This window comes from Fistularia commersonii, chromosome 19 (assembly GCF_037954325.1).
Source record: "Fistularia commersonii isolate RoL2024-O1a breed Wild chromosome 19, RoL_Fcom_v1.0, whole genome shotgun sequence".
Classification (NCBI taxonomy): domain Eukaryota; kingdom Metazoa; phylum Chordata; class Actinopteri; order Syngnathiformes; family Fistulariidae; genus Fistularia; species Fistularia commersonii.
Genome location: NC_141302.1, coordinates 3736341 through 3748851, shown reverse-complemented (window position 1 = coordinate 3748851; position 12511 = coordinate 3736341). Strand labels below are relative to the sequence as shown.

Here is a 12511-nt window from a genome sequence, read left to right as displayed (position 1 = left end):
GGACAAGATTAATGATATCTTTCCAACTCCTCAATTCACAACAACTCTGCAAACCTCTCATTACCATCCCAGCCACCCCCAACCCAGTCTAATGCTGCTCAATATATACATTAGTTATATAAATGCAGAGAGAAGTTTGCTTCACAGTCTCTTACCATTGAACAATTTGCACAATTCTGTATATTGAATTATTATACCTATATTATATATATACACGCACACACACACATATATATATATATGTGTGTGTGTGTGTATATATATGTATGTATATATATATACACACACACACACACATTTATATATATATATATATATATATATACACACATATACACACATAGACACACACAACACTTCATAGTTTTATTTGTATTTCTTATTCTCCCTCCTTCCTACCATTATTTATTATTGTTATGTTTTACTTGAAACTCTGGCACAACAATTTCCTTTGGGATAAATAAAAGTTGTTCTAATTCTTATTATATATATATATATGTATAAGAATAAGAATATATATATATACACAGGACTGTCTCAGAAAATTAGAATACTGTGATAAAGTTCTTTATCTTCTGTAATGCAATTAAAAAATGATAAAATTACTTTTTCATGATATTCTAATACTTTGAGATAGGATTTTTGAGTTTTCTTAAGATTTAAACTGTAATCAGCAATATTAAAATGATATAAGGCTTGCAATATTTCAGTTGATTTGTAATGAATCCAGAATGTGTGACATTTTTGTTTTGTAAATAGATAGATAGATAGATAGATAGATAGATAGATAGATAGATAGATAGATAGATAGATAGATAGATCAGGAACGACTCTATCGATAATCTATCCTGCAGGGCAAAACTCAGGGATTGATTTATCCCGTCTGTGAGAACCCACTACGCGCATGCGCAGCTCTAAGTACCTCGTCTATGTGGCTGTTTAATCATTAAACGTTCATCGCGGCTGCATTTATTTTGAAAACAATACACACTGATTGTGTTTGTATTTCAATATTTACTTTAAAAAGTACAATGAAACTTTCTATGGTAATTTTGTTTAGTATTTTCAGTTTTGCCAAAGCAAACGAAGACGACAGACTGCCGAATAAATGCGAAGGTAAAACTGGTCAACAAATACTAGCTAAATGGCAGTGACAAAGTTGTTGTTGTTTGTTTTTTTTTACTTTAAAGTATAAATTATAGGTTATTATTCAGTATTTTGTTTTATCGTTTTGTTTTCTCTGGCTGTCAGTGTGTAAGTTTCTAACAGTTGAGCTCCAGGATGCTCTGGAAAAAAGCGGTCGCTCCAAAGAAGTTCTGGAGCTGGGAGAGGTGCTGGATACCGGCAAGAGGAGGAGGAAAATCAAATACAACACTTCGTAGGTTTGCTTCACTTGCTTAAATCCACTTTTTAATTCAATATTATATAGTAAGACAGTTTAATTTTGACTTCATATTTTTTTTAATAATCGTAAATATATTTAAGGTCGTTAAACTGCACTTTATATGTTAAATAAATGAGGTGGGTTATGAAAACATCTAATCAAATACAGTAAAAAATGTAAACATTATTTTCCTTTCAACTTTCTACATCTATTGCTCTTATATCTATAATTTATAACCGAGACATCTGAATTGTTTTTAAATTAGTTTTTTTTAAGGGAGTTATTTTTAAAGTCTGAAGTGCTTGTGATGGTCTGAATGTTTGTAAATTAATCAATTTTGAAAATCTTAATGATAGTAAATCATACTGGGTCTAATGTGATGGCTCATCTTATCAGAGATCGATTCTAGATAATCTAGAGGTTTTTGGGGGTCTTTGTAAGCCGTGAAAAATGGGTGATAAATAACTCTAAGTCGGTCCTTCCTCCTGTTCACCTGTGATGCTGAAACCGTGATCTGCATTGAAGGGAATTTAAAATATTCAACTCGCGGATAAATGTCTCGTCTGTGTTTTGTTGTAAACTAACCGCTCTTTTGGGTTCAGGGAGACTCGGCTGACCGAGGCGGTAGACAACATATGCGAGCGCATCCTGCAGTATAACGTTCATGCAGAGAGGCCAGGCAGCCTCCGCTATGCCAAGGTGAAATACCTTTTTCATCTCCGGCTGTCTCTGCCTTTAAATCTTTTTTCATGCAGTTATTTCTCCAATAAATCTTGTCTCACTAAAATAACCACAGTGCTATTGACTGAATGCATTATAGGCCTAAAACAGACCAGTATTCGCTGATGTTTTGTGCATTATTTGTCATCTGAGGGCATTAATTCGTACCGAATGGATGTCAAACTTTTTGTGTGATTTAGGGCTCCAGTCAGACAATGACAACGCTAAAGAATCTGGTGCACAAAGGGGTTAAAGTGGATTTGGGGCTGCCGTATGAACTGTGGGACGAACCGTCTTTGGAAGTTTCAGACATGAAGAAGCAGGTAATAATATGGGCCCAATACTAAAAAATGTATTCTTTAATGTTTGAAAAAAAAAAAACCCACATTTTGTGGAACAAGTAAACAAAAAAGGTTATCATAGCAAAAACAACAATTTAATGTTAAAGTAGATAAACAGCAGGCTTGTAGTCACTTCTTAAACAATATATAATGTCTGAAAAGGAGCAAGTTTAAGTAAAACAAGACCTCGATCATTGTATGAGTGAGATTATTCAAAGTGTTATTTCCAAAAAATCCAATTAAAACTTGTTGGCTTGCCTTGACAGGCTCTATTTTAACTCAAGTTATGTTATTTTTCACGTAATTATGAAAAAAATCAGTAACTGCTTAAAAGGCAACAGAAGACTAAGGATAAGTTTAATCCATAATAGCCAGGTTTGTAGCACTCAGTTAAGTGAAATACCTGAAGCTCTGGCTGCAACTTTGAATTTCTCTATCATTTCTATTTGTGTCCTGGTTGTTTTTTGTCGAGGGTCAAAACGTGGCCGGTCGTAGCTCTTTCCGAGCCTGTCGTTCCTGCAAAAGCGGTGTGATCTATTTCAACGCGTCCCCTTTTTTTTTTCCGACCTGATGAGTGTTTTTGTGCTTGTTGCTCAGTGTGAGACTATGCTTGAGCAGTACGAGGAGGTCGTGGAGGACTGGTACTTCCATCATCAGGATGAGCGGCTTGAGAACTTCCTGTGCCAAAGCCATGTTCTAAAAACATCTGAGCAAGGTGGGCAACACACTTACTATTTTCCAAATACCTTTTTTCATAGCTCAGCAAAATTCTATGTTATATTAAATATATTATATTAATATTTAAACAATCTCTCTAAATAAAATCTCTCTACCAGTCTTTGAAACGGTTGCCTTGTTTCCTGTTTTTAATTATATTAAATTACATGTCATTTTTAATTTAAACACATTTCTAAAAGGAGGTATTTAACATATAAACATGCTGAATTGGAACATCGATTGAGCTCATCGCAGACATCAAGTCATATCAACATTCACCAGCAAAAGTGCTTCAGTGTTACAAGCAGATGCCAAAAACAATTCATGTAAAAGATCTGAATTAAAAAAAAAAGAAAAACTGAATCCATGAGACCAAAGTATGTCATCCGTTATAAAACTTGTCAAGAGAAGCAAAGTCCTCGGGTTCCACTTAAAAAGATTCATCAAATCAGAAGATTGGATTTACTGGCTGACTTTGTTTGACAAATTGATGATTACTCCACATATGAGCTTGCAGTTGAACTGGGCAGTCAGTCAGTATTTATTTTATATAATCTCACCATGATCATTTTACTGAGCATTTTATATACAAAATTTTGATACTTATAATATTATAATATTTCTGTTTTAGGTTTTCATTTTGTTAGCCTTGTTTTTTTTTTTTTTAAAGTCAGAAGTTTCTAATGACTTTAATAGCATAATAGATTTCGATTGTTTTGTAATCAGGGAAAAAAATTTGATGAATAAACCGGATTTTAATCGCATTTTATAATCAGCAAAACAAGCTTATTCGGAAACCATGAGTGACTCAAAATTAGCTAGAAATTATGGGAAAATTATGAAATTATCTAAAAAAATGTATGCCTGAAGTTACTAATGTAACAGGCGATCCCTTAAAAAATGCAAATAATTGGAAAGCAGAAGATAATGAGCAAAGTATTGGTAAAGTTGGAGTAACACGTAAAGAAAAAGACTTTAAAAATTTCCCATCCCCTCTTGTTTTTACTCCTCCCTCTCTCAGAATGTCTGAAGGAGGTGTGGAAAGAAGACGTGGGGAGCGCCGGAGGGGACGAGGGGCCGGAGGGCGATGGCTCAGGTGGAGTCGTCAGCGACGAAGGGAAGACGCACGACGCCGGCGAGCTTTGAGGAAAACACTTCTTTCCATCAATGACCTCAGATTTTAACTGAAAAAAAAAGGACAGAGAAGGAATGAAATCACAGTTTGAGTCTGAAGGTCACGTTACTCATAAATCAACTTTCGGACGATTTCTTTCCAAAATCTTTGTCTGTGAAGCTCATTGTAGCTTACATTAAGAAAAAAAAACCACTACATTCTCCTCTATTTTTCTACGGCAGGAATAAGATTTTATAACATGCTAACCAATACATTTCAGTATTGTATCATGTTAGCTACATCTCCTTGCACATATACTGTATATATATGTATTTTACTCAACAGTATTCCTGCAATGCAAAGTTTTTTTTATGAAAAATACACTTTTTTTTTCTCCCTAAAACTGGATTTCATTTCTTTTCACCAGGTATAATAAATCACTCTTCTACTTGCAGCGCACGGGGAAACCCGTCATTCACAGGTATAGTGATTTATATCAGTATCGAGCGGAGACGCTGACTTCAAAGATCCGTCCCGGCCTGTCAATCAAATCCGATGAGCTGCAGCTGCGTCTGCGACTCGGAGCCACACGAGGAAGAGGAGCAGCGGGGCAGCTTTCAGCACCACCATGCCTCACATTTTCCAGTGCTCTTTGGCATTTTCCCTGTGCGTGCTTTCCAAAATCCTGACCGTCAGTTGCTACACGTATCAAACGGAGCCTATATTCCTGTCTTTTTCCCAACTGGCCGCCCTCGAGGCGAAGAACCGGGGACGCCCGCCCGTGGAGATAATCACGGCTGCCGAGGCAGACAAGGTCAAGACCTTTGTGGTGAAATGCGATGAGGACAGGGTGGAGGTCATGGTGAAACACTATCCGCTGGATCAGGGTCGGCCCGTCGAGGCCGCGGTTCTGAGGCTCGGAACGGAAGGGGATTCATCGGCTCTCTGCAACGCCACCGCGACTGGAGATGGGGAGTTCATCATCAGAGCGCCCCCGACTGACTGTGGAGGGCAATTGACGGTCGGTGAGGCTCAGTCGTGAACGTCAGACCTGTCCGAGAGAGTGCAGAATCCAATAATAAATCAATATTTTTATTATTATTATCATATGAAGCATACAATGAAGCTATGGGAAAGAGTAGTGGAAACTAGACAGAGAGCAGAAGTCAGCATTTGTGAACAGCAGTATGGCTTCATGCCTAGGAAGAGTACTACAGATGCAGTATTTGCGTTGAGAATGCTAATAGAAAAGTACAGAGAAGGTCACAGGGAGTTGCATTGCGTTTTTGTAGACCTAGAAAAAGCATAGGACAGGGTGCCAAGAGAGGAGCTCTGGTGTTGTATGAGGAAGTCTGGAGTGGCAGAGAAGTATGTTAGACTGGTGCAGGACATGTATGCTAGCTGTGAAACACCGGTACGGTGTGCTGTAGGGGTAACAGAGAAGTTCAAGGTGGAGGTGGGACTCCAGCAGGGATCAGCTCTGAGCCCCTTCTTATTCGCAATGGTGATGGATAGGCTGACAGATGAGGTTAGACAGGAATCCCCATGGACCATGATGTTTGCGGATGACATTGTGATCTGTAGTGAGAGCAGACAACAGGTAGAGGAAAATCTAGAGAGGTGGAGGTATGCTCTGGAAAGGAGAGGAATGAAAGTTAGTTGCAGCAAGACAGAATATATATGTGTGAATTAGAGGAACTCGGGTGGAACGGTGAGGCTACAGGGAGTGGAGATCAAGAAGCTGGAGGATTTCAGGTACTTAGGGTCAACAGTCCAGAGCAACGGAGAGTGCGGAAAAGAGGTGAAGAGACGGATCCAAGCAGGTTGGAATGGGTGGAGAAAAGTGTCAGGGGTACTATGTGATAGAAGACTTTCAGCCAGAATAAAAGGAAAGGTGTACAAGACAGTGGTGAGACCAGCGATGATGTATGGACTAGAAACTGTTACAATGACCAAAAGACAGGAGGCAGAACTAGAGGTTGCAGAAATGAAGATGTTGAGGTTCTCTTTGGGAGTGACCAGGATGGATAGGATCAGGAATGAGTCTATCAGAGGAACAGCACATGTTAGATGTTTTGGAGAGAAGGTCAGAGAAGCCAGACTGAGATGGTTGGGTCATGTACAGAGAAGGGATAGTGAATATATTGGAAGACGGATGCTGGAATTGGAGCTGCCAGGCAAGAGGTCTTGAGGAAGACCAAAGAGAAGATTTATGGATGAACTGAGAGGATATGAAGGTAGTTGGTGTGACAGAGGAGGATACAGAGAATAGGGTTAGATGGAGAAAGTTGACTCGCTGTGGCGACCCCTGACGGGAAAAGCCGAAAGAAGAAGAATTATTATTATTATTATTATACGTAAAAAAACAAGTATATGGCAACCAACATTAAGCAAGCAAGGAATTATTTTAACAGGCAAAATGGTGAAAATCAGCATGAAATTCAAAGACCAGTGAGGTTTTGCTGTGACATTAGCCAAAAGCCCTAGAGCCATCAATGTCAGCCGTGTGTGAGTTGGCGCCTGATTAAGATTAAAAATGAAAAAATAATGTGAAAATTAGCAAGAGATTACTGAAATGTTACGAAAGGAACATTGGAGATATTCATGCCCAAAATGTAAATCTTTGCAGATTTCAAGATGATGTCTACCTTTTAAAAAAAAAAAAAAAATCTCTTAAAAATACATCATTTGAGATTTATATCGCGACCCCCTTACATTTATTATAAAATAATTTGTTGCCGTTTCCAAACTAAAGTGCTGGTGAACAAACAGGAACTGGCCGTTGTATCTTCTTTTCAAAGTGGCATCATTTCAATTTCTCGCCTTTAAAACGTTGCAGTGTTTGATACATTATTATTTCGATCGCTGAAACATGTTATGAAAGAGAAAGTGTTGTAGGATATGTGTTTCTAAAGAAAAACAGCTGTTGGTAAATAAGCAAGACTAAAAACATGCCTTATGTTGCTCAGTTCTTGATAAAGGTAAGCGCTATTATTGTATGCAGTGACTTGGGATTAATCCGGTTTCATCACTTGAACTTGACGGCGTCAGTAACCACTTTTGAAACAAGAACAATAATAAAATCTAAACCGGTCCCTCAAAATTGAACAACAAATTCAGTGTTTTTTTTCCAGTAAATATGTGGGAACATGGGCAAAATAAAGCCTCAACAGGATGAATCCCAGGTGCCTATGTTGATCAGTGCTGCCCCTGGAGGCCGTGTTTGAAATTAAAGTGTGTTCCAGGTCACGGAGGACGCAATCCTGTATGACAATTTAGTGATATTTTCTCCAACTTCTTCACCCGGAGCCTCCGTCGGCAACGGAGGAGCTGCTGTTCCTGTTCACTGTGAATTTAAAAGGTGCTTTTTAATCACATGGATACAACTGAAAGTGTGTTTTTGATGTCTGTGGCCATAAAACAAATATCAGATTACTGCAACCGTGTCCGGCAGCCAGATATCATGAACTCACAATATTGAAAAACACAGAAATTACAAATATTTTTGAGAGTTGAAAGTTATAGGTCAACTTTTTTTTACTTTCCCCCAATTTCTGTGTTTGAAGGAATTGCTTTAAAAAGTGTTTTTTTTTCACAAAGTCACAAAAAAAGCAAGAGAATGGGAAGCAAACAGTTTTGTTTCACAAGTATTATCGTTTCAATTTATTTTAGGCACAAATAGTCCTTGTCAGAATGCATGCTTGTATTTTGAAAAAAAATCTTAGAGGGTTACAGCATTTTTAGACTACTTAAGGGCAACAAAGTAGTTTCATCATTACAAAGTCGATGCAAATAAATAAACAACTAACATTTGTGGTGAAACAGAGAAGGATATGGCTTTATTTTAAACTTTGCCTAATAATATAACTTGGAAAGAGGTCATAAATTACTTCTTGGGAAGTATTTTTTCCCCAACAATTATAATTTATTTGCTCCGAAATAGAACATAGAAAATGAAACCGTTACATTTATGTTCACATTATTTGTACCTGTACCATAAAGTGACAAACCATTCATCCGGAAGTGCAAATTTTTGAAAATATCTAACTTTAATGGCCTCTTTCGCTTAATTTTCTGTAACCCTGCGAAGTGAGAAATTGTTAGGTGGAAACAGTGACATCCTGTGTTTCAAAAAAAAAATCATCCCGCATGGTGGAAACCGGTGAATGTTGTCACGTTCAAACAGTTCTTATGAGATGTATTAACCCATGAGTGAATTGTATTTTCATACCAAACATATCCACAGTGACGGAGGCTGTCGCTGAGGTTCTTCTATCGGCCAGGATACCTTTTCTTCTTCTCGCCCAGCAGGAAGCACAGGGTGAGCAGCGGAGCTCTCAAACCTACCTGGATCCCCATGATCTCCACCCTCACAACTCGCCTCTACGTTGACTTTCACCTGCAGCTCATGACTGGTATGTTTGTGTCCCTTCCAATACCAGAAAGACAGATCATGCTTTGTGATTTTTTTTTTTTTTTTTTTTTTAAATTAAATGTCAGAATTATTAATGTTATAAAATTAAGCTAGGGTTGTGTTTGCACTTTTTAATCACAATATAAGAAGTGATTCATGTTCATTGTAGGCCGTTTATATCTGGTCATATTCATAGCTTTTAAACAACTAACTTGTGTCCCAGATCCAATCCATTATAATTGTTTTTGAGATTCTTTTTTTAAATAATTGGCTGGGAAAGCTACTTATTGTATCAAATAGTAATTCATTTCAATGCTTTCCAAATATATGTATACAGATATTTGTTTTGATAGTTGTGATATATATTTCTTAAATGCTCTAACTAGTTTTCATGTAACTTGTTTATCCTGACTGACTGTATTAAAGTAAAATGCAAAAAAAATACCAATAAACTTTGAAAATGACTGGAAACTTCCAGAGGGACTTGAAAAGAAACAATAAAAATGTTATTGGTTGATGTCTTTTTTAATTTTTTTTTTTTTTTTTTTTTTTTTTTTGCTGTCATCAGATGACTGGAGAAGCAGAAGGCAGTCATCGGTTTACTTCCTGGGTGATCTGGTCAACATCGAGGCCTCTGTGGATCATCATCTTCCTCTCCGGCTGTATGTGGACAGCTGCGTGGCCACCCTGACCTCTGACGTCACTTCTTCTCCCAGATACTCCTTCATTGACCACCAGGGGTGAGTATTTCGACATCAGCGCTAATTCGGTAATTTCTAAAACAAATAAAATGATCTCTTTGACCTACAGACCTGGATTCGAGCCACAGCGCTGGCAGTAATCATTCCCGTTTCTATATCCTGTTTTTTTTTTTTTTTTTTTTTTTCTAATACCGATCTCAGGGGCTCTCAGGGCAGAAGTTACATCTGATAAAAATATGTCTGTCTCCTGCAGATGTTTTACAGACTCCCAGCTGAACGGCTCCAGCTCCGGTTTCCTTTCCCGCGTCCACAACAATCTCCTCCAGATTCAACTTGAGACGTTCCTGTTCTACCAGGATCCCAGACACACTGTCAGTGCGAATTCACAACTTTTATTGTCCGCATAGAAATTGTTTAAAAAAGACTCTGTGTGCAATTTATAATCTCCATAGGTCTACATAACATGTTTCCTGGAGGCAGAGCCCGCTCCAAACAAGAACCCGCAAAAAAGGGCCTGTTATTTTAAGAGCGGGAGGTCGGTGTCAACGGCACTCGATATTACGCGTAAAAACCCAACTCCGTTGAAATTAATTCCTGGTTTCCAACTCCTAGATGGAAGTCAGTAGACGCAAACGACCATGTATGTGAGAGCTGCAGCCGAGCTAGAGGCCCAGATGTTGCGGAGTCTCGCCACCCGAGAGCGCTAAAGAGCAAAAAGGAGCCCAGGAGAAACGGTATTCCTTCCACTGATCTACATGCCAAACATCCAGTTTCATTTATGATAAAAAAAAAAAAAAAGTTTCTTAAAAACTATAATGGATATTTTTTGCGGGAATTTCAGAGTTTCACCAGGAAACCACTGTCGGGCCACTGCTATTCCTCCCATAAGCGGTTAAAACACAGCACATGACAAGTATGTGGATCCGAGCTGATGTGTTTTAATAAAAGGTCCTCTTTGATAGTCTTTGCTTTTTTTTGCCAGCCCTTAGTTGTGTCATCAGCTGGCAAAGTGTTTGGATGACAGCTTTGTATGTGGCCATTAATTAAATTTGTTGTTTATGCAAGGCAGTTATGATTCTGCAGTTTTAAATCCCAAGATTGACAAGATTTGAAATCTCTGTTGTCCAGTCGTGGATGACGGCGCTTTTTTTTTTTTTTTTTTTTTTTTTTTTTTTAAGATTATCAAAATGCTACAATATTTAGGCCAAAAGCACCATTTTCGCTCTTTACAGGTATTTTTTTTCATTTTTTTTTCATGATGATCTTTTACTATATGTGACACCTAACCCGTTTACAAGGTAAAGCTATTTTGGCTGAAAATAAACGAGAGGGTTTGGATTCTTGACCTGCGGGATCGTTTCCACGGGCTGTGATTGGCAGCAATATTTCAGCGCCAAATCCCTCATCCAGTGTTATTTGGATTCTTAATTATGAGGATCAATTATGCCTTTTCCCCCCCGAAATTCTTTGCCATCTGTTATAGCGTTCATGCGTAATTGCAGATGGATGTGGGGAGGGAATAGAATCTGCGTAGACATGGGAGGTGAAGATCGGGAATCGGGCAGGACGTGTGATTCCACACTTCTTCTTTTCCACAAACCCCTCGCTTAAACCCTCTGAACTGAAAGAGGTGCACGATGAACCGCGTCTCATTGTTAATGTTTTATATTCTTGTGGTGAGGAGTGAGGGTGGGAATTGGATCTAAATACACACGAAAAAAATCAGAAACTGGAAAGGGATTAGAACATTTAACTACTTCTGTGTTCACTTTTATCTTTCGCGATTTTATTCGTCTCCAGCAGATTACATCAAATCTTCTGGTTTTTTTTTTTAAAAAAGGAGTGACGTTTTATAAAAATTCCAGTCCCTTCTTTCAGAAGCTCTATATTTTTTTCAAGTTTTCTAACCCTTTACTTTTCATTATCCAAATTATCCCTGTAATTAAACAAATATTGCATGCAATTTATATTCAGGAGCATGCTTGATTCATTCTGAAACACATTTCTGGCTGACTTCAGGTCTTTTCTCAAGTTTTCTTTCCAGTTTTTGGTATTTGCTGTGATTGGGGTTTCATGTATTGAGAATTTGCTTGAAAATCAAAGCAGTAAGTCAATGGTAATTGTGGTTTTATTTCAAGTAAAAAAAAAAAAAAAGTTTCCTAGTTTTGAAAAACTTATTTCTTACATTCTATAAAGGCTTTTCCAGACATTGAATTTTATTTTTCAAGTAAAGCCCTGTTTGATCCAGAACCCCCGCTAAGGGAAAGCATGCATTTAACAGTATTCCACTTCCATGCTTTGAAATCGAATGAGGCCATTCTTGTCATTTAAGCTACAAGACTTCGCTTCCCAATATCTTGCAATGCTACTTTTGAATTTAATTTTTAAGATTGAAATTCCAAGGACAAATTTACATAATGTCATGCCCGACTAAACTTATATACAAGTATACATATATGGTATATTGTATATTCCCATGACATTTCACTTCAAGCTGTCTTGCATCACAATCAGGAGTTAATAATCTTACAGTAAACATGGAGACACAAACTCCACTTTCAAGTTTCATTTATATTGATGACGTGCATGTCTTTGTATTTTCCCTTTAAAACAGTCAACTTTTTTTTATAATTCTTAAATAGTCTACCTGCATTTGTTATCATTTTCTTTAACACTTAAACAAATGGACAGGAGACAGAATTGTCCATCATGCCGGCTGACCATCAAACTTCACTCACCCGTTGCTGAATCTTTAAAAGTGGCTAGTGTTTAGAAAAAAAAGGCGTCCGCATTTGGGAAAACCACCCAAATCTTGTCACTTAATATGTTTGTCTCTTTGTTTATTATGGCTGGAATCTTGTGGAGCGTTAAGTGCTGCAAGCGGTGAACTCTGGCACCTGTTTAAGACCTCTCTGCATTCAGCACATAAATCTCTCCCGATTATTTCTGTTCTCAATTATTTATAGTATTCAATAAATGTTCACGACTACCAACGGCCTTCATCTCCGTTCGCTAGAATCTCTCGAGATTCGAGTGTTTATGCTGCCAAAGTGCAATATTGATGAATAAAAATGGCAATTTTTGCCCCTCAATTTTACTTTATTGCGCTTGTCCTGAGTC

At 37.7% G+C, this 12511-nt stretch overlaps 2 protein-coding genes across 2 annotated transcripts; both read left to right on the top strand.

Annotated features, from left to right (window-relative positions):
* The first annotated feature begins 758 nt into the window (after window positions 1–758).
* Window positions 759–4377, top strand: cnpy4 (canopy FGF signaling regulator 4). Its single transcript, XM_086166344.1, has 6 exons — window positions 759–1116; window positions 1252–1378; window positions 1987–2083; window positions 2305–2427; window positions 3043–3160; window positions 4184–4377. The coding sequence occupies exons 1-6, from the start codon at window positions 1032–1034 to the stop codon at window positions 4306–4308; spliced, it is 675 nt and encodes a 224-aa protein (XP_086022470.1). The 5' UTR covers window positions 759–1031; the 3' UTR covers window positions 4309–4377.
* A 454-nt stretch (window positions 4378–4831) lies between these two features.
* LOC147223473 (zona pellucida sperm-binding protein 3-like) lies at window positions 4832–10481 on the top strand. The gene is made up of 9 exons (XM_086166148.1): window positions 4832–4942; window positions 5034–5297; window positions 7522–7637; window positions 8588–8691; window positions 9259–9430; window positions 9645–9762; window positions 9844–9926; window positions 10004–10125; window positions 10233–10481. Exons 1-9 carry the CDS (start codon window positions 4832–4834, stop codon window positions 10277–10279), a joined length of 1137 nt encoding a protein of 378 aa, XP_086022274.1. The 3' UTR covers window positions 10280–10481.
* Window positions 10482–12511: the final 2030 nt, after the last annotated feature.